Raw genomic sequence first — 22,974 nt, forward strand, 5'->3', positions numbered from 1 at the left:
ACAGAATTCTGCAACAGGGGAACATAAATTATAGAGGTGGTTTAAAACATAAAAAGGCTATTACCACAAAAGTCAATAATAATATTGTCAGCTAAACTGTCACTATACAATATTGAACAGTTTGTTCTTTGATGTTCTATGCACAGAAAAGTGAAGAAAATGGTACCAATCAACACAGTTTCAACAACTGCAAAAATAACGATGCTGCAATTGCAATGTTACCAACTCCCAGTCTATATTACTTTTTATTTGTTTCTATATAGAACTATTTGCTTTATCCTATACAGCAAACTTCAGTTGTCACTATAGTGACAACAGCAAAATGCGAGCTGAGGGCACCAGGCATTTCAAATATAAGTACAGATGCACAGGTGAATGCTTGTAAGACAGCGAAAAATACAACTATCTGGTCTAAAATATTGTACATTTTAACAATTTTTGTGACACATAAGAAATTAATGGATGCTATTGAAGATGGCAATAAAACCAGAGATAAGGTTGGAACAATCAAAACTGGCGCAACAGAACTGTGTTGAGCCACAGAAGCCTAATTACTTGCACTGACTTAAATAATAAAAAGGTATATTATTATCACATCAATAATATTCACTATCAAGGCTGAAATTTTTGTTATTGTGATTTAAAAGATAGTGTTGAATAGTCACATAGCAACAAATAAGTTTCTTGTGAAATAAATATGAGAGTGCTTTGTTAATCAGCAAAAAGGGTAATGAAATTGGATAAAAAAAGATCAGTTACAACTGTATTCAACCCTTAGATCATGTCAGATGTTTTTTAACTTTAGTCTTTGTGCCTGTGGACGGACTCTGAAATCAAAGTGTACGTATTTGGACAAAGACACTTCCATTTTAAAAAATTATTTCTATATTTAGCTCTCTGAATTGCAGGAAAAAACATTATTTATGTACTAGAAAACTTCTCACATGCAGCAGGCATTAAATGCTCTTCCAGCTATACTTTAGGTACGGCACAGCAACATGTCAGAATATCAGCATGTAATTATTGACTTATGAGTGGAAACAAAGAGCAAAAAAAATAATGACAGAAAACAAGATGTATGTGAAATTTAACAACAGTATTTTGACTTGTGGGTTGATAGTGTCTCTTTTGGGAAAAACTAGAAGTTCTTTTCTAATAAAAATTTAGCTATTAATTGTTGTAATATTTAAAAAATATTGATCTCACAGACACAAAACACATTAACTCACTTCTGTTGTCTATGCGCATTTTGTCTGTGGGCCTTGAATCTTTTGTGTTTATCATTTTATTCTTTTTTATGTGTGTCTGTTGTTTGTCAATGTGTTTGTATGTTGCATGTATTGCTTTATGTGCTCCTGATATGGTAGATAGCCAGCAGGAAGGACAGTATTGGAAGTGTATCCTCTAAGAAGAAAGGCAGAAAGAGTGAGCAGTGTGATGATACCGAAGATGATAGAGAGGTGAAAATGTCAGCCATAGGCTCAAATAGCGGGAACTAATTTTTTGTGATTTTGTATTACTAATTTTATGCAGCTAAATGTTATTCTGGTTGCAGTATGTATATGGACCACTACATAATTCTGCACTGAAGTAGATTAGAAACACACTAGCTTGGCACAAGTGAACCACATTCGACTCTGGTATGTTGATGATTTTTTAAGTAGCTGTGATAGCATATTGAAATTTGTATGTGTGGCACTAGGATTCTGCATGCAATTAATTTTCTCTTAATATTATGGACCATTTCATATGGCCAAACAGTTTTTGTGATATAACTTCAAATTTTCACTTCTGCTTAATGTCCCATCACTTCACAGACAATTTAAAGAGTAGTTGTTGGTCACTCTTGTTCCAACCACAGGTGTTCTCTTCCCACAGTCAGTTATGTTTTTGGCACACTTTTCTACCAAAGTGAATAGTCAATCAGTATAGATACAGCACATCTAGGCAACTTCTGAGGAAAAACTGGGAGTTGATCAGGCAGACATTACCGAAAAAATCTACAATTTAAATGTGATAACAGGAGCCATTCTGCATACTTGTTGGCTATTTAAATGCTATTCATCATGGGTATTAATTAATTGATTACTTCATTCATTCATACATCATGTTCTGTAAATACCTTCATGAAGGAGAGTCTTAAGGTATGTGAAGTAAATCAAACTATACATTAACAGGTGGAAGCAAACACTGCTCGTTACTTTGGTAAAATATACTGTCATTTATGTCTTAGCAAGCCTAGATGACAGTATATTAGTTTTAATTATGGAGGAGGCTGAGCAGTTACCACAACGCACATAAAATATTAGCTCACTTTGGTAAAATTATGTAATATTTAATGCTTAACTTGAATGTAATCCATGTCCACATGAATTTATGTAACAACAAAAATAATCAATTATTTACAACATGATGTAACTGTATAGGTAAAATGATCTACTCACCAAGCAGTGGCAGGAGAACACACACACAAAACGGTTTAGCTTATGCAAGCTTTAAGAGCAAGTGGCCTCTTCTTCTGGTAGAAGAGTTAAAGGGGAAGGAAGCGGGTTGAAGGAAAAGGACTGGAGATGTTTAGGAAAAGGGGCAGAGTTTGGAAAAGTCACCCAGAACTCTGGGACATGACAGACTTACTGGACAGGATGAGAAGGAAAGACTGATTCCTCTCATCCCATACAGTAAGTTTCCTCTGACCCAGGGTTCTGGGTGACTTTTTTTAACTGTACCCATTTTACGAAACCTCTCCAGTCCTTGTTGTTCAACCTTCTTCCTTCCCATTCAGTTCCTCTGCCAGAAGAAGGAGCAACTGGCTCTGAAAGCTTGCCTTTTTGCATGTATGTTCTCCTGCTGCCACTTGGGTCAGTAAATCCATATTTACGGTACTATCACAGAACACAATAACTGTGTTTTCCTTGCAGTACATTTTTAAATTTTGTACATGTTTTTCTGTTTAACAGATTCAGTGTCATATTATTGTAAGTGTAAATTCATTCAGTCTGCAGCACAGTAGTTGCTCATTTGTCTTGTTTTGAAGGCAAGTCTCCAGTCATTTAGTAAGTCAGTCATTCAGGCCACAGCTCTCTGTCGATACGAATCTACAGAGCAGCAAGTCAAGTGTTTATCTTTTGCTGCGTTTTCTTCATAGTATATTTCTAAAACTTGATGTATGTTTTTCTGTTTAAAAGATTTCATCTCACATTTTTGTAAGTGTAAAGTCATTCAGTATGTAGCAAAGTAGATGCCTGCCGAACAGCCAGCTACATAGATCATTAATGCATCAACATCCATTGGTGACACATCAGGAGGGTAGCAAGCTGCATAGCTAGGATTCTGTCTACTTTTGCAGTTTACTTCTTCAGTGACACTTGCTAGTATGGTTAGGAATTGTGCATGCTGTGTGCAGATGCAGGAGGAGCTCACTGCAGTTCGCGAACAACTGAAAGTGCTTTTGACTAGCTCTGCTGCCGGGGCACCTTCTAATGTATCCAATGCTGCGGATGCACCCTCACAACAGAGTGAGTGGCACATGGTAATGCGTTCACATCGCTTGAGGTGGAGAGACAATGTGGAGACTGGTCATCTAGCCTTGCCCATTCACCCTGTGAGTGAACAAGTAGCTGGTTCTCCAGCATGGTCCAAGCAGGTACAAGAGTGGAGAGGTTTACTAGTTATCAGGAACTCCAATGTTAGGTACATTATGGAACCGCTTAGGCAGACAGAATTATGGGCTGCAAAGAAAGCCAATGTATACTCAGTATGTCTGCTAGTGGGCCTCATCCAAGATGTGGAGGCAGCCTCGCCTGCAGCTACTGACTATGCAGGATTCAGTCGTCTGCAAGTTGTGACTCATGCCAGCACCATCAATGCCTGTCACATGGGTTCTGAAGCCATCCTCAGTTCATACAGGCAGCTGGTAAAAGTGGTGAAGGCTGCTGGTCTCATGTGTGGGCTGCAAGCAGAGCTCACAATTTGCAGCTTCATTCCTAGAGTTGATAAGGGTCTTTTGGTTTGGAGCCAAGTGCACGGTCTCAACCAAGGCTTCATCTGCTATATGACAGTCTTGGCTGAAGATTTCTACACTCACATTATCATGTGGGGATTTTTAAATGCAGCAAGTGAAGCCAGGTTGCATTCAGAGTAAAGACACTTGGATTATCAAAATTTCATCAGTAAACTGTCGAAGTATTCACAACAAAGTTCCCAAATTTATTAGCCCACCTGGAAAGTTCTCATGCTCATATTATTCTTGGGACTGAGTGATGGCTGAAACCTGAAGTGGAAAGTTCAGAGATATTTAGTGAGTCATGGAATGTACAGTCGTGCTCAAAAGTATCCGAACGACCTAAATTGCATTTCGCCTGATTCGAATGCCACCCACATAGCGCAGCTGTCTAGCAGATCCTCTAATCGACCCTCATTACAGTCGTTTGACTATTGAAAATGGTTCCAACAAGTCACCACTAGAAAACACTGCTCTGTATCGCAATAACTCAAGATGTAAAGTAATACCAAGGTACTACAAATATCAGGGGTTCTTCAGGCTTGTAAGCTCACATTTATTACAATAAATGACATGTTACCACTCTCATTATTACGTCTGATAGGTAATTCACGTTGTAAGTTCTTCGTATTCATGATTTCCTCTTCAAAATAACATACCGTACTTATTATTTAACACAAAACGATATTAAAAATTAAGTTATTCACGAGCAGCTAGTTGAGAATAAGTATGAACTTCAAATGACACGATGAACCGTCTCGTTCTGCATATGGATTCAAACCCGGGTCATGCAGACTAAGCAAAGACTTCGTGACTGACGGAAACTAACAGTCATCCCTGACTAGGCATACAGAGAGTGATATATTTTAGACGGTATCAGTTAGCAAATATCAACTTTAAATTACATAACGTAAACATTATTAACGGACACGAATTCCAACCCAGCATCTATTGTCCTTGTTAACGAACAACGAGAGATGTTAAATATTGCTGCTTCACAAGTAACTTATTTGAAATGCCGTGAGGTAAAGCTTTGTGTTGGACAGGGATTCGAACCCAGAACTTAACTGGATTGTTATCGAAGCACAATCAACTGTGACATATCGGATTTTCTCGGCAGTAGCTAGATGTTTTAACTGAAATGACAAAAGGAAACATTAATTTTTTCTTTCCCAGGACTCCAACCTGGCACCTATCGCTGTTATATTCTAGAGAAAACGAAAGTTAAAAATGGGTTTGTTACACCAGCAGCGACATGTGAGCATGTTTGAACTAGAAATAATATGACGAAGAGTTCAGTCAGTGCTGACTGGGAATCGAGACCCACACATATCTTTGCTGACTGCACACAGAGAGACGTCAACTACCGAATTTTTCTCCACCAGCAGCTCGGAATAACATCGTTGAATTTACAATGATTTCGCAAACAGTTCTGTGTCACACTGGGACTCAATAACGTCAGATACCGTTAGTGCTGACAACGAATGAAAATACATTAAAAAATCTAAATTATTACCCACCAGCAGATAGGCGGTCTCATGCTAGAGCTTGATAATACATAATGAAAGCTTTAGTGCCGGGCCAGGATTCGAACCCTTTCATGCGCAATATGTGGAGATGTTGAGGAATCTGCAGTTTTGAACAAACAACAAATTGCAGTCGAGCCGTATTGTCACGAAGGGATCCCATTCCGCGTTAAGGGCGGTCTGAGTTGCATTCCGAGATCAGAACCAATTTTATCGACATACAGAAGCTCAAATAAAAGATGGAATAAGTGTCCTGTGACACTACATAGAGTTTGTTTCGTCACTATAAATAAATAACTAGTATAACAAAGGTTACTGTCACTAAAGTTTCTACGTGTCACGACTTCTGACTTTATTGTGGTTCAACCTAACGTCTACTTGGTAGAGAAGGAATATCATGTTTAACATGAATGTCAGACCACAATGCCATTATACTTTCTTCACTTGCCGTAGCCAGAAGAGAACAGAATCTGTCCCTCCTTATCAGAAATCATCAGCAGAAGTTGGAATCGAACCCAGACCATAAGTATATGAACCTAGCATCAATCCAAGAGACCACCAAATTCTCATCTCTATCACTCATTTTTCTATCATAACGATGTTGCATCACACTGGATGAGAATTCTGACACACAGACTCCCTGTAGTGGTTTGCAGCATGTTCAGTACATTCATTTACATGGTTGACCGAATCACCATGAACTAGCTGCCTCGGCTACCCAGTGCATACATTTGACTCTATTTTGTAATCACCGAAATAAAATCACGTAACTGACACCTACACAGAACTGCCAACAGTGTAGGATACAAAAATGTAGACAGGAAGTGTTCCTCTCGACTTGAGCCACTCCATTGCGCTATCTGTTTGTTAAAAACGTCTCACAGCACTGTGCAATGCGCAAGTTCTGGAGGAATTATTGCTGAGTTCTGGAGGTGGTGTAGCTATGTGTTAGCTAGTAGCATAAGGGGAAGCGTCGCGCACTGTTGATAAGACGTCGAAGGGTTTGGGTATATTCACTGCTACATTTTTTAAAACGCCATCCTGCTGTCTGCTGAAGTTATCGACCTAATGGAACTTTGAACATAATTCCCTTCACTTCTCAACCCAAAATAGTCGCATGTGGAAAAAGGGCTAACTTCTGCGACATTTTGTTCTTTTCAGGTTTAATAACTGGCCAGGCTGCAGATGCATCCTGAAACTTTTGTATGGGGAGAGCGCATCGTGCCAAAATACATCAGAAAAGTATTTTCTACATTAGCTGTCGTGTGGCAGTGGCATTTTATTCTTCATAAAACCTCGTTTGACACCTTTAACTCAGAACAAGTTTTCTACATGCATGTAATCAATAAACTGCATGTGCATTGTCAGAATGTTATAGATAACATCAGAGAATTCGCATGTATCGTTGATGATCAACTTCTCTCTCATGTTAACTAATGTTTTAACAACACTAAAAGAAACCGTATGGAAATTGTGCACTGTATTATAATAAATGAAATAAAACTATCCACGATAACCTTACAACGAAAGTCTATTTCAATAAAACTGAGTATCTGTACACAAGCGTGCCTCTATCGGCACGAAGTAGTAAAATACTACTCACTTAGATTTCGATTGGGTCTGTGTTTGATTGGTATGTTGTGTCATTCTCAAGTGGTATGCTAATGTAGCTTTTCATAAATAAAGTTATGTATTCCTAGAAACCCAAAATTTGTTTGTCAGCAGCGGAAATAGGCGTTACCTGTTGTGCAGCATTGTAAGTTTTTCACCATTGCACTATGAGCCGAAAGTATTTTGTCGCGATTTCCTTATCGATGTGTGATCTGACTGCTTGTAGCTCTTTCACAGAAGGGATAAAAACGTTACTGTCAGCAAGACTGGAACCGTAAACCATAACAGACGCTTTCTTTCAGGTTAGCACGTTTCCACATAGCTAAGGAAGAGGCATGCGTCTAGGTCTCCTATTACGAGACCAGTAGTGGCTAGAACTCCAAAACCGCTCTTTAAAGGACGAGATTAGATGCGATTTTCACGTGCAACGATTTTCCTGGGCTGAAAACCGTAAATTTACAATCGTTTGTTACAGCTCAAGCGTTAATAATAACTCAGATTATTCAATGGAACTGACAGGAAAAATCAAGTGAACTTTGGGGCTTAATTCCGTGCACACCAGGAAGTAACTCGTCGATCACAGAGTTGCCAAATATACCTTGCCTTGTTGCCAAATCTCAGTTGCAGTACCAGCAGGAAGAAGACGAACCGATGTGATCCTACAGTGGGCTGGGAAGTGACCACAGCTGACGTCTCAAAGATGCGGCTGCTAAAGCCTGGAATACGTAATCTGTCTGATTCACATTTCTGTAACTGGGTTTAGGGACTGGAGCGTAGTTACTAATAACACTCAGAACTGACTGCAAACTAAGGTTCATAAATCAGTAACTCTCATAGTTGTTTTTATATATCTTTCGTAAGTGTTCTCAAAACTAAGAAAATCAATTACGAACGTTTTTGTGCCTCGCCGATAGTCGAGCACAACAAACAAATAAAAATAAAACAAAGACTGTGTGTGTGTGTGTGTGTGAGAGAGAGAGAGAGAGAGAGAGAGAGAGAGAGAGAGAGAGAGAGATTTAGGGAGGGAGATACAAAAAAAAAGAATGAGAGAGGGAGAGTAAAAAATTATTGCAAAGGAACTGAATCATGCTATGTAAAGAAATCTTTCATTAAAATGACACGTAATACATCATTACGAAATGTCGTATTCATGATCTATGGAACAAGTATTAATCTAATCTAATCATATCATATTGCTGACTAGTCATGAAGAGGCACGAATTACATAAATTTTCGCCAATATCAGTAACCAAATCTAAACTTGAAAAAAAAAAAAAAAAAAAAGACGACGACAGTTTTGTAATAAACCGGCACTCCTGTAAAGACCCTTTCGTCCCTGTTAACTAACCACGAATGATGTGTGATATACCTCCATTCAGCTGGAACAAAGTGCTCATAAATTTAAAGATGAAGCACATGATGTGAAGTTCTGTGACGGAGATACGAACCTAGCCTGCAATCGGATAGTTAACTAAGTAAAATCAAATGTTACGTATCGGTTTTTCTTACCAGCTGCTAGATGTTTGAATCTAAAATAAGGATACAAATTTTTGTGCCTGAGCGACAATCGAACCGCACACCTACCATCCTCCTTTATCATCCACAAACATAGCTTAAGGAACACTTGCTTACTCACCAACAGTAAGATGTGTGTGTGTTTGACCAGAAATAACGACACCTATTGCGATTGTTGGCAACACATGAACAGACATTAAAAATGCACGTTAATTTTCACTAGCAGGCTGGTATGCACGTGATAGGGCTTAAAATGAAATTACGAATATTTTTGTACTGGATCAGGATTCGGACCCACATACTTACCTTTGGAGGAGACCTAGAGAAGATTACAGTCTTTGGAAAACAAACGAAATGATTGAACTATACTGTTCCGAGAGATTCAGATCCTCGAAAGATGAGATCCGAATTCGAATCACAGTCCAGCACCAAATTTTTCAACCTCTCTAGTTCAATCAAGTACAAGAAAAATAAGAGCCCTGTTCCTTTAAATGGCTATCGTTTCATCAAAGAAAATAAAATTTTCTAAATTAAGTAAGTTTACTGGAGACCAAAATGGTTCAAATGGCTCTGAGCACTATGGGACTTAACATCTATGGTCATCAGTCCCCTAGAACTTAGAACTACTTAAACCTAACTAACCTAAGGACAGCACACAACACCCACTCCTCACGAAGCAGAGAAAATCCCTGACCCCGCCGGGAATCGAACCCGGGAACCCGGGCGTGGGAAGCGAGAACGCTACCGCACAACCACGAGCTGCGGACAATTACTGGAGACAGTATTTCTGTTTGCCATGACTTCCGCTATGTCATTTCCCAGCGTAAAGTGGCTCTGCCCAATTGGCAAGGAAGGAACGTGATGTTTAATGCGGATTCTGGATTATAACGTCTTTCTCTTGAGCTTACCAGAGGTAAAGTAAATATGTTTGTGCCTCTTAAAAGTAAATGCCTGAGCCCACGCATTGCACCTATGATAGTTCGTTCCACCAGACCTTGGTGGCCACATTTCCCAGCCCCAGGAGTGTGCTGTAACGGATGATGTGCTTAGCTTACAAAATTAGTCACAGTGGAAAAAAATGTGAGTCTATTAAATGGTTAAGTAGAAGCAATCTTCTGACGTGGAGATTATGCTATTCTCATGTCAGCAGGATGTAAAGTCTCTTCTAGGCATCATAGCCTCGATATAAAGCCATCTTGAAATATTCACTAATTCAGCAAATTTCTTAGTTCGAGAAAATCCACTGTGAAGTGTGAAGTTATCGCATAATTCGATTATGACCGTCATTGTTACTATCATTTTCTTCATACCGTTGCTGGAACACATGTGCTTGAAGATCATTTAATGCCTTTTGGTCATTATAGAAGTAGTTGCCCAAGAAGAAGTTCTTTCGTTGTCTACGGAGTCCTTTTCATGTTAATATCAAACATCAGCAATTACTCGCAGATTACATTAAAACTAAAGTAATTGATGAAGACGTTACTTGATAACAAAAACGCCGTGCCTTTCTTAATTTACTTGCGCCTAGAAATGGCTGTCGAATACTGCCGAACCAAAAGCCAAGGGATCTTACTGCCTTCCGTTATACGTCGCTGTCAGTTCTTCCACAAGATTTGGTCGACGTGACCTGTTTCAAGTTGTATATCGCAGAGAATGTTTTAGAAAATCAATTGTTTTCCTTTGCAATAAACAGAAAGATTTTCATTGTAAGCTATCCAAGTTCAAAATTTTCGCATTATTAGTTCAGATTTAACATTCACTTCTATAATGTAGGAAAGTATTTCACAGTTGCAAAACCCGCATCCGACTCATTGACCTTATACTTAGTCGCTGAACATAAATTCTAGCTCAGAGTGACACCAGTTTAAGTAACCTAATGCAGCGAAGACTGTTTTCCAGTGCTCTTTTTCACCGGAAAATATGCAATTCACTCATTGGGCTCCAATAGTATACCGTAACAGTAATTTCTGTGTGTATGCAATGAATGCGGATTGTGGAATTTAGTGGTGCTCTCTCTTCCACTTCTGTATAAAATATGCCTGACCTAAACGGGCCCTTTATCATTACAGGCCTGGGCAGTGCAACATCATACTGACAACAGTAATGTGCTTATACAGACAGTCTCACCTTTCGTTTTAGCTGATTTTGTAATCATTTAAATATAACAACATGACCTTCCAGTGGGAGACATATCGTCCCCCTTTTCCTTGTGTGAAATTTGTCAGTAAGCTTTTTGCCTTCCAACCAGCGAAATGCGGCAGGGTACAGCCAGTAAACGATTCACATAATACGATTTGTTGCCGTTAAGACGATTTCTTTAAACATTGTCATAGCTGAAGGAATTTAGTTTCTTCTTAAATCGTCTTATGCAGCAACGTTCACAGATATCTCAAATAGGAAAAGCTGTTTATCCAGGTACGAAAGTTGTAAAACAAACTTCCCACAGTTTGAGTCAGGTCGATCTTTTCGTCTTATAGCACTGCATAAGTATTTTGTCTAAGAGGTATCACAAGCAGTGTTCCTGTAGCTGTGGGAATCATTGGTTGAAAACGAGTTTAACGCCAATGGGTACAGTAATGCCAAATATTCAAAATGATTATCGACAGTGTTCGCTACATTAGGTTACTTAAACTGGTGTCACTCTGAGCTAGAATTTATGGTCAGCGACTAAGTATAAGGTCAATGAGTCGGATGCGGGTTTTGCAACTGTGAAATACTTTCCTACATTATAGAAGCGAATATTAAATCTGAACTAATAATGTGAAAATTTTGAACTTGGATAGCTTACAATGAAAATATTTCTGTTTATAGCAAAGGAGAACAATTTTCGTCTTATAGCACTGCATAAGTATTTTGTCTAAGAGGTATCACAAGTAGTGTTCCTGTAGCTGTGGGAATCATTGGTTGAAAACGAGTTTAACGCCAATGGGTACAGTACTGCTAAATATTCAAAATGATTATCAACCTGTCTGAGTTCATCCACAAAATGAGGCGTATTTATAATACGGTAGCTAGACTGTGTATCCTTGTCTTCCTTGAGTGGGCGTTACACACACGTATACAATAGTATGAATACTTCGAGCGCTGTAGCTAACGTTGCTCTAATAAAATATTTTGTTTTATTAATTTTTCTGGGTGTTCAGCGTGCAACATGTGTTGTAAATACAGTCTTAAACAAAAAAAATTGTCCGTAAGGTGGACAATCAATCGTGCTGCCATCAAAATTCTATGTCTGGCAATATGCTCGATCTGGCTACATTGTAGACTGCGTCACTTCCTGGAGGAAGTCTTGAGTGCAGTCTGAGTGCATCGTTTTCCACTGCGACTGTAGTCTTGAGGTAAAACACATGATTAGCTACTACGACATCTGGCAACCGAGAGCACACGTCGACATAATTTTTATCACCCCATTCCTCTCGGTGCTGAAGCTATGAGTGTATTTCAAGCGAATCTACAAAATATTTCGCTTTCTGTCCCATTGGTAATAACAGTTTGGTTCAACAACATTTTAGCGAGAGATTTCTTGGCCCACCATCTGCCTCTGAACACCGCATGCGTCTGAGTTCTCTGTGACCCGTTTGCTGCCTACCGCCTGGGGCTGAGACACTGCGCAGCCTTGCATTCTGCCGGCAACGTCTGCTCCCCTCCTCACTCTCAACGATGTGAAATGCTTTAATGTTGTTGAGTGGTGACCCATAAAATCTGTCTACAATTTGTGTTTCACACTCTATTGCAACGGAGGCACAAAACCGTTTTTATTTGGTGAGTATTTTATTACACTAGTATTCAATACATCAATGTGGCACAGATTTAATTTCATTGTGGTCCATTGCGCTATAATTAAAGTGTCATATCCTGTCTTTTTCCTTTCGCAAGAGATTCTTGAAATAATTTATTTTTTTCATGGATTCATATGTGTTAGTCAAGGTACAGAGAGTAAATGCAGTGTAATGTGTTTGCTTCCTTTCTTTGATTCCCTCTGGTAAATGGATGCAAAACATAGTGTCAATACCTTTCAGAACCTGCTACATAGCTACTCAGTCATATTGCTTGTTTTGAGGTCTATACATTAATTAATGGAGAAGTGAACGCTGTTCAGAAGTGATATTTAAAATATTCAATTGGATTTAAGGCGACTAAATTGCCCATATTTGAAGCTACCCAGAGAAAAAGTAAGTCGCTAGAGCCGCTGTTAGTAAATGTCTGCAGAGAGTTCGTAACTGCTACTGTGGAAATTTAGCATAGAGGCCCTACAGTAATCAAAAGGTTTATTCCCTTTATACTTATCACCCTGGCATGTGAGTCTTATGTGAAGAACAAGATTGAAATTCGGATCGTTGACGGTCGATCCGAATTTCTTCAGAGACGCTTGTATTGTGAAGCAGCTTGACAGTCAGAAAGCCGAAATCTATGCCCATTAACACAACTTACTGGGTCGAGCTACCAAGAGGACTTGAAGTGTAAAGGTTTTTCTTCCGATTTCGTTACAGAATTTTTTCTGGAAATTCGTAGCTCCATAAAATAAATCAGAAAAAAAAGCTTGCACACTCTGGCTCCTACCACAGTTAGAACTGACTATTCATTGAGACGTTGCGACGTGAGACACGGGCTGTACCACGGGGCTACGGACACACTTCTCCCAGAACGCCACTCTCATCATGGTATTGGTCGCTCAGCCTCATAACACATCGTGAAAAATAATAAAAGTTGTCACTTATGTGAAGAACAGCATTTCTTTAGCCAAAAAATTGAATTTTCAGTCTCAGTGTCTTAGTTTACTTGAGGATTATATATCACGAGTCATTCAAATGGAAAGGGAATATCAAGCGAATTTAGCGAGTCAATTCAGTACCATACGTGGAAGTGATTGCACTGTCACAGTGTTGCCAAATGTTTGTGATGGTGTCGCAAGTTCTCAGCTGTGCTAGGAACAGCTCTGTAGCGGTATGTGAGGAGAATCCCATGCTCATGTCATAGCAGGTACGGAGAGGAGGCGTGTGGTTTGGTTAATATGCAGCGTTTTCTCCTACCAGTTGTGTCAAACATTCAGGTGTATAATCTTCCATAACGATTACAGTTTCCCACAAAATATATACAAAGAAAACGCTTACCTTGTTATTTTGAGACAAAAGATTATTTCAATGCAATAAAAAGTTTTTGGAAATAAACTTTGCCCATCTGTCACAAAAAGTAAGGTAATAAACACTATGCACCTCGAAATCGATTGCATCTATGTGCAGTCTTGTGATCATACAGGTAGAATTTCATGAATTGAACGAGAATGTAGAAAAATGTTGGTGCGAATGGAAGCTGTAAGAAACACAGTTCACTAATTATTCTGTGCCATGTAATAATCAATTCATTTGAAAATGTAGAAGAGAAGAAACTATAAATCATGCCCATTAAGACAGAAAGTAAAGTGGCGCGACAATCGAACGGTTTCACAGCTCTGTTACGATAATACAACTTACTACTTGTTGACCAAAGTACCGCTCAAAGTAAATTATTGCCTGAGTGTATCAATACTGATACTGTGATTACTAGTATGGGACAATGGAAGTTTCAGACAAATAAGCTAAAATATATTAATTTCTTGTGTTGTATTTCCTTTAATATAGCGAAATCTCAAAAATTTGAGAAAGTTTCACGAAATGTATTTAAAAACTTAATTCCGGGACGTTTGAGCGTCCCGAAACAAAGTTTCGGGACACCGGAACACAGGGATGAAAACTGGGACAATCCCGGTTTTCCGGGACGTTTGGTCACCCTATACTAGCGATATGTATGGCTACAGGGATCTTTCTTTTCTCTCTGCAAACAACCAGAGCAGAATTCAGTAACAAAGAGGTAAGAAGACCTATGCAGTGCAACAATTAAACACTCAGTCTTTCTTGGTTATTTTGTTAATCCTTAACAATCGTCTGTAATGCAGTAAACATCTTTGATTACTGATTTTTTATTACTACCATTGTCATTGTTATTCGTCACCTCACAACAGATTTCCTATCACTCACTGCTGCCGATGCACATTACGAATGGATCAGGATGAATGGAATGTGGGATGTTTCGTCACGAAGAATATACACATTTCTCTCGGCGTCTTATGTTCAGGGTAATATGAAAATCTCAGTAAGAGTAGACGACAACTGGATGCTGCTGATACAGGCAATAATATCCAAATATTTCTGTCGACTTAACACCATGACGACAGACAAATTGGCGTCTCGGTGTATTTTGATTATAATTCGTTAGCCTTCTTGCGACCTCGTTCTAATACCTCGTGGGAGCAGGCATAATATTTTGCTCTTTGAACACAGAGCAGTAACACACAAAGATAGTAGATGGAAGGTTACATAGAAACAATCAGACTCATGGGTGTGGATCCAGTTCATCATTAGAGGACTAAACAAGAGGGTAACATTACGAAAGCAATGAATACGCTGATTAGTATACATTATTTGTATAGATCGGAAGAAGACAAAGCGTAGATCTGCACAGTGCCCCGCATCTGCCCTTTAGTTTCTGTTCACACCCATGAGTCTGATTGTTTCTTTGTATCCTCCCATCTGCTAAAAATAGATTTGCAACGATAGCTACAGCGTCGAAGTATTCATAGTATTGTATACGTGTGTGTAAATGTCTTCCAATGCCCACTCAAAGAAGACGAGGAAACACAGTCTAGCTACAGTATTATAAATACACCTCAGTTTGTGGATGAACTCAGACTTAGGTTGATAATCATTTTGAATATTTGGCAGTACTGTACCCATTGGTGTTAAACTCGTTTTCAACCAATGATTCCCACAGCTACAGGAACACTGCTTGTGATACCTCTTAGACAAAATAACTTATACAGTGCTACCAAACGAAAAGATCAACCTGACTCAACCTGTGGGAAGTTTGTGCCACAACCTTCGTACCTGGATAAAGAGTTTTTCCTATTTGAAATATCTGTGGACGTTGCTGCATAAGACGATTTAAGAAGAAACTAAATTCCTTCAGCTACGACAATGTTTAAAGAAATCGTCTTAACGGCAACAAATCGTGTTACGTGAATCGTTTACTGGCTGCACTCTGCCGCATTTGGCTGGTTGGAAGGCAAAAAGCTTACTGACAAATTTCACACAAAGAAAAGGGGGACGATATGTCTCCCACTGGAAGGTCATGTTGTTATATTTAAATGATTACAAAATCAGCTAAAACGAAAGGTGAGACTGTCGGTATAAGCACATTACTGTTGTCAGTATGATGTTGCATTGCCCAGGCCTGTAATGATAAAGGGCCCGTTTAGGTCAGGCACATGTATACAGACGTGGAAGAGAGAGCACCACTAAATTCCACAATCCGCATTCATTGCATGCACACAGAATTTACTGTTACAGTATACTATTGGAGCCCAATGAGTGAATTGCATATTTTCCGGTGAAAAAGAGCACTGGAAAACAGTGTTCGCTACATTAGGTTACTTAAACTGGTGTCACTCTGAGCTAGAATTTATGTTCAGCGACTAAGTATAAGGTCAATGAGTCGGATGCGGGTTTTGCAACTGTGAAACACTTTCCTAATTTATAGAAGTGAATTTCTAGGCGCAAGTAAATTAAGAAAGGCAGCGCGTTTTTGCTATCAACTAACGTCTTCATCAATTACTTTAGTTTCAATGTAATCTGCGAGTTATTGCTGATGTTTGATATTAACATGAAAAGGACTCCGTAGACAGCGAAAGAACCTCTTCTTGGGCAACTACTTCTATAATGACCAAAAGGCATTAAATGATCTTCCAGCAACGGTATGAAGAAAAAGATAGTAACAATGACGGTGATAATCGAATTATCCGGTAACTTCTCACTTCACAGTGGATTTTCTCGAACTAAGAAATTTGCTGAATTAGTGAATATTTCAAAATGGCTTTACATCGAGGCTATGATGCCTAGAAGAGTCTTTACATTATACTGACATGAGAATAACGTAATCCTCACGTCAGAAGATTGCTTCTACTTAACCATTTAATAGACTCGCATTTTTTCCACTGTGACTAATTTTGTAAGCTAAGCACATCATCCGTTACAGCACACTCCTGGGGCTGGGAAATGTGGCCACAATGGTCTGGTAGAACGAATTATCATAGGTGCAATGCGTGGGTTCAGGCATTTACTTGTAAGAGGCACAAACATATTTACTTTACCTCTGGTAAGCTCAAGAGAAAGATGTTGTAATCCAGAATCCGCATTAAACATCACGTTCCTTCCTTACCAATTGGGCAGAGCCGCTTTACGCTGGGAAATGACATAGGCCGAAGTCATGGTAAACAGAAATACTGTCTCCAGTAAACTTACTTACATTAGAAAATTTTATTTTCTTTGATGAAACGATAGCCATTTAAATGGACAGGGCTCTTATTTTACTTGTACTTGATTGAACAAGAGACGTTGAAAAATTTGGTGCTGAACTGTGATTCGAATTCGGATCTCATCTTTTGAGGATCTGAATCTCTCGGAACAGTATAGTTCAGTCATTTCGGTCCTTTTCCCAAGACTGCAATCTTCTCTAGGTCTCCTCCAGGTCTGAATCCTGATTCAGTAGAAAAATATTCATAATTTCGTTTCAAGCCCTATCATGTGCATAGCAGTCTGCTGGTGAAAATTAACGTGCATTTTTAATGTATGTTCATGTGTTGCCAACAATCGCAATAGGTGTCTTTGCAACAATTTTTTACTCTCTCTCTCTCTCTCATTCTTTTTTATATTTATCTCTCTCCCTTACTCTCTCTCTTTTCTCTCTCTCTCTCTCTCTCTCTCACACACACACACACACAAACGCACACACACAGTCTTTTTTTTATTTTTATTTGTTTGTTGTGCTCGACTATCGGCGAGGCACGAAAACGTTCGTAATTGATTTTCTTAGTTTTGAGAACACTTACGAAAGATATATAAAAACAACTATGAGAGTTACTGATTTATGAACCTTAGTTTGCAGTCAGTTCTGAGTGTTATTAGTAACTACGCTCCAGTCCCTAAACCCAGTTACAGAAATGTGAATCACACAGATTACGTATTCCAGGCTTTAGCAGCCGCATCTTTGAGACGTCAGCTGTGGTCACTTCCCAGCCCACTGTAGGATCACATCGGTTCGTCTTCTTCCTGCTGGTACTGCAACTGAGATTTGGCAACAAGGCAAGGTATATTTGGCAACTCTGTGATCGACGAGTTACTTCCTGGTGTGCACGGAATTAAGCCCCAAAGTTCACTTGATTTTTCCTGTCAGTTCCATTGAATAATCTGAGTTATTATTAACGCTTGAGCTGTAACAAACGATTGTAAATTTACGGTTTTCAGCCCAGGAAAATCGTTGCACGCGAAAATCGCACATCGATAAGGAAATCGCGAGAAAATACTTTCGGCTCATAGTGCAATGGTGAAAAACTTACAATGCTGCACAACAGGTCACGCCTATTTCCGCTGCTGACAAACAAATTTTGGGTTTCTAGGAATACATAACTTTATTTATGAAAAGCTACATTAGCATACCACTTGAGAATGACACAACATACCAATCAAACACAGACCCAATCGAAATCTAAGTGAGTAGTATTTTACTACTTCGTGCCGATAGAGGCACGCTTGTGTACAGATACTCAGTTTTATTGAAATAGACTTTCGTTGTAAGGTTATCGTGGATAGTTTTATTTCATTTATTATAATACAGTGCACAATTTCCATACGGTTTCTTTTAGTGTTGTTAAAACATTAGTTAACATGAGAGAGAAGTTGATCATCAACGATACATGCGAATTCTCTGATGTTATCTATAACATTCTGACAATGCACATGCAGTTTATTGATTACATGCATGTAGAAAACTTGTTCTGAGTTAAAGGTGTCAAACGAGGTTTTATGAAGAATAAAATGCCACTGCCACACGACAGCTAATGTAGAAAATACTTTTCTGATGTATTTTGGCACGATGCGCTCTCCCCATACAAAAGTTTCAGGATGCATCTGCAGCCTGGCCAGTTATTAAACCTGAAAAGAACAAAATGTCGCAGAAGTTAGCCCTTTTTCCACATGCGACTATTTTGGGTTGAGAAGTGAAGGGAATTATGTTCAAAGTTCCATTAGGTCGATAACTTCAGCAGACAGCAGAATGGCGTTTCAAAAAATGTAGCAGTGTATGTACCCAAACTCGCGACGTCTTATCAACAGTGCGCGACGCTTACCGCTACGCTACTAGCTAACACATAGCTACATCTCCAGAACTCAACAACAATTCCTCCAGAACTTGCGCATTGCACAGTGCAATGGCCGGATCTAGACTTCTGAGAGACAGACAGTTACAGCTTTTCTTTTGCACTGCACGACGTTTTTAACAAACAGATAGCGCAATGGAGTGGCTCAAGTCGAAAGGAACACTTCCTGTTTAAATTTCTGCATTCTACACTGTTGGCAGTTCTGTGTAGGTGTCAGTTACGTGATTTTATTTCGGTGATTACAAAATAGAGTTGAATGTATTCACTGAGTAGCCGAGGCAGCTAGTTCATGGCGATTCGGTCAACCAAGTAAATGAATGTACTGAACATGCTGCAAACCACTACAGAGAGTCTGTGTGTCAGAATTCTCATCCAGTGTGACGCAAGATCGTTATGATAGAAAAGTGAGTGATAGAGAAGAGAATTTGGTGGTCTTTTGGATTGATGCTAGGTTCATATACTTATGGTCTGGGTTCGATTCCAACTTCTGCTGATGATTTCTGATAAGGAGGGACAGATTCTGTTCTCTTCTGGCTACGCCAAGTGAAGAAGGTATAATGGCATTGTGATCTGACATTCATGTTAAACATGATATTCCTTCTCTACCAAGTAGACGTTAGGTTGAACCACAATAAAGTCAGAAGTCGTGACACGTAGAAACTTTAGTGACAGTAACCTTTGTTATACTAGTTATTTATTTATAGTGACGAAACAAACTCTATGTAGTGTCACAGGACACTTATTCCATCTTTTATTTGAGCTTCTGTATGTCGATAAAATTGGTTCTGATCTGGGAATGCAACTCAGACCGCCCTTAACGCGAAATTTGATCCCTTTGTGGCAATACAGCTCAAAAACTGCAGATTCCTCAAGATCTCCACATATTGCGCGTGAAAGGGTTCGAATCCTGGCCCGGCACTAAAGCTTTCATTATGCACTATCAAGCTCTAGCGTGAGAACACCTATCTGCTGGTGGGTAATAATTTTGATTTTTTAATGTATTTTCATTCGTTGTCAACACTAACGGTATCTGGCGTTTTTGAGTCCCAGTGAGACACATAACTGTTTGCAAAATCATTGTAAATTCAACGAAGTTATTCTGAACTGCTGGCGGAGAAAAATTCGGTAGCTGACGTCTCTTTGCGTGCAGTCAACAACGTTATGTGTGGGGCTCGATTCCCAGTCAGCACTGAACTCTTCGTCATATTATTTCAAGTTCAAACATGCTCACATGTCGCTGCTGGTGTAACAAACCCATTTTTAACGTTCGTTTTCTCTAAAATATAATAGCGATAGGTGCCAGATTCGAGTCCAGAGAAGAAAAAATTAATGTTTCGTCTTGTCATTTCAGTTAAAACATCTAGCTACTGCCGAGAAAATCCGATATGTCACAGTTGATTGTGCTTCGATAACAATCCAATTAGGTTCTGGGTTCGAATCCCTGTCCAACACAAAGCTTTACCTCACGGCATTTCAAGTAAGTTACTTGTGAAGCAGCAATATTTAACATCTCTCGTAGTTCGTTAACAAGGACAATAGATGCTGGGTAGGAATTCGCGTCCGTTAACAGTGTGTACGTTATGTAATTTAAAGTTGATTTTGCTGACTGATACTGTCTAAAATCGAAGTATATCACTCTCTGTGTGCCTAGTCAGGAATACTGTTAGTTTCCGTCAGTCACGAAGTCTTTGCTTAGTCTGCATGACCTAGGTTTGAATCCATATGCAGAACGAGACGGTTCGACGTGTCATTTGAAGTTCATGCATATTCTCAACCAGCTGCTCGTGAATAACTTAAATTTTTAATGTCATTTTGTGTTAAATAATAAGTACGGTATGTTGTGTTGAAGAGGAAATCATGAATACGACGAACTTACAACGTGAATTACCTATCTGACGTAATAATGAGAGTGGTAACATGTCATGTATGTCATTTATTGTAATAAATGTGAGCTTACAAGCCTGAAGAACCGTCTTATCTGTGATAAGATGTTCCCTGATATTTGTAGTACCTTGGTATTATTTACATCTTGAGTTATTGCGATACAGAGCAGTGTTTTCTAGTGGTGACTTGTTGGAACCATTTTCAATAGTCAAACGACTGTACCGAGGGGCGATTAGAGGACCTGCTAGGCAGCTGCGCTATGTGGGTGGCATTCGAATCAGGCGAAATGCAATTCAGGTCCTTCGGATACTTTTGAGCACGACTGTACATCAGAAGCGCAGATTAGAGGGCATAGGAGGGTGAGTGTTCATTACAGTTGACGAAATTCTGTCTCTATTGAAGTTAGAGTTGGGTGTAATAGTGAAGTTTTCTGGTCACATATAACAAGTGTAGGTGAAACCAAGTTAATTGTTGCACACTTTTACTGGCTGTGGGATTCCACTATGACAGTTCTGGAGTCATTCAAAGAAAGTCTATGATGAGTATCAAGTAAATACGCAGCTCCTGCAATACCTTAACCCACCGAGTATAGACTGGGATGTCTAAGGATTCATCATGGGAGGGTACAGAGTGACAGTCATGTGAAATACTTTTGAACACGTTTTCTGAAAACTGTCTTGAGTAGCTAGTTCAGCAGCTTATATGCAATGGAAGTATCTTAGACCTTGTATCTACAAATGGGTTGGACCCCTTGACAATGTCAGTATAGAAATGGGGCTTAGCAATCTTGATTTCATTATAGCAACTATGGTTATGAAAGTTAATAAACCAGTCAAGAAGGCTAGGAGCATGTTTCTGCTAGATAGAGCAGATAAGCAATTGATAGCATCTCACTTAGACAATGAATTGACATCACTCAGTTCCAGTAAGGTGGACGTAGAGGAATTATGGGCAAAGTTCAGGCAGATTGTAAACCATGGTTTGGAGAGTTATGTGCCTACTAAGTGCATTAAGGATGGAAGAGACTCCCAATGATTTAATAACAAAATTTGGAAAATGCTGAGGAAGCAGAGGCTGTTGCACTCTTGGTTCGAAAGAGAATGCACAAATGATGAGAAGCAAAGGTTTGTAGAGATTCATGCATCTGTGAAAAGATCTATGCGTGAAGCAAACAACAATTACCCCCATCATATCTTAGCAAAAGATGTGGCAGAGAACCAAAAAAATTTTGGTCTTGTGCAAAATCGCTAAGCGGATCTATGGCTTCCATCCACTAACTTGTTGACCAGTCTGGCGTAGCATTTGGAGATACCAAAACGAAAACCAAAGTTTTAAATTTCACGTTGAAGAAATCATTCATGCAGGAAAGTTATACAAACATATCATCATTTGAACTCCAGACACACTCCTGTATGGACGACATAGTAATAAGCATCCCTGGTGTAGAGAAACAATGGAAAGCTTAGAAAGCAAGTAATTCACCAGGTCCGGATGGAATCCCAATTCGATTTTCCAGAGTACTCTAAAGATTGGTCCCTTAACTAGCTTGCGTTTATCACAAGTCTTTTACCCAGCAGAAAGTCCCAGGTGACTGGGAAAAAGTACAGGTGACTCCTGTACATAAGAAGAGAAAAAGAATGGACCTGCAAAATTATAGATCAATATCCCTAACTTTGGTTTGCTACAGAATCCCTGTACATATTCTCAGTTCAAATACAATAATTTTTCTTGAGGCTGAGAAGCTTATGCTCATGAACCAGCATGAGTTTAGAAAGCATCTTTCATGCAAAACTCAGCTTGCCCTTTTCTCATACGATATACTGTGAACTATGGGTGTAACAGGCAGCATTTGACACGGTGCCCCTTTGTAGTCTGTTAACACAGATATGAATATATAGTAGACTTTTTACGTTACAGAGCCCAGTATGTTGTCCTTGATGGTGAGTGTTCATCAGAGACAAGGGTATCATCAAGAATGACCCAGGGAAGTGTGATAGGAGGAGCACTTTTGTTCCCTATATAAATAAATGAGTTGGCAGACAGGATGGGCAGCAAGCTGCAGTTGTTTGCTGATGATGCTGTGGCGTATGGTAAGATGTTGAAGTCAAGTAGGAGGTTGCAAGATGAATTAGACAAAATTTCTAGTTGGTGCGATGAATGGCAAAAAAGTAAATTAATGCAGATAAGTAGGA

The 22,974-nt window shown here is 39.2% G+C and overlaps 1 protein-coding gene across 1 annotated transcript in view; it reads left to right on the forward strand.

The window, feature by feature from the left end:
- The window catches only part of LOC126263295 (armadillo repeat-containing protein gudu), a 174,129-nt gene that overhangs the window by 112,324 nt on the left and 38,831 nt on the right, over positions 1 to 22,974 (forward strand). The window contains exon 9 of the mRNA XM_049960382.1: positions 1,368 to 1,460. Within this exon, the coding sequence (XP_049816339.1) occupies positions 1,368 to 1,460 (93 nt within the window). The remainder of the gene's footprint in view (positions 1 to 1,367; positions 1,461 to 22,974) is intronic.

Source organism: Schistocerca nitens, chromosome 6 (assembly GCF_023898315.1).
Source record: "Schistocerca nitens isolate TAMUIC-IGC-003100 chromosome 6, iqSchNite1.1, whole genome shotgun sequence".
Taxonomy (NCBI): domain Eukaryota; kingdom Metazoa; phylum Arthropoda; class Insecta; order Orthoptera; family Acrididae; genus Schistocerca; species Schistocerca nitens.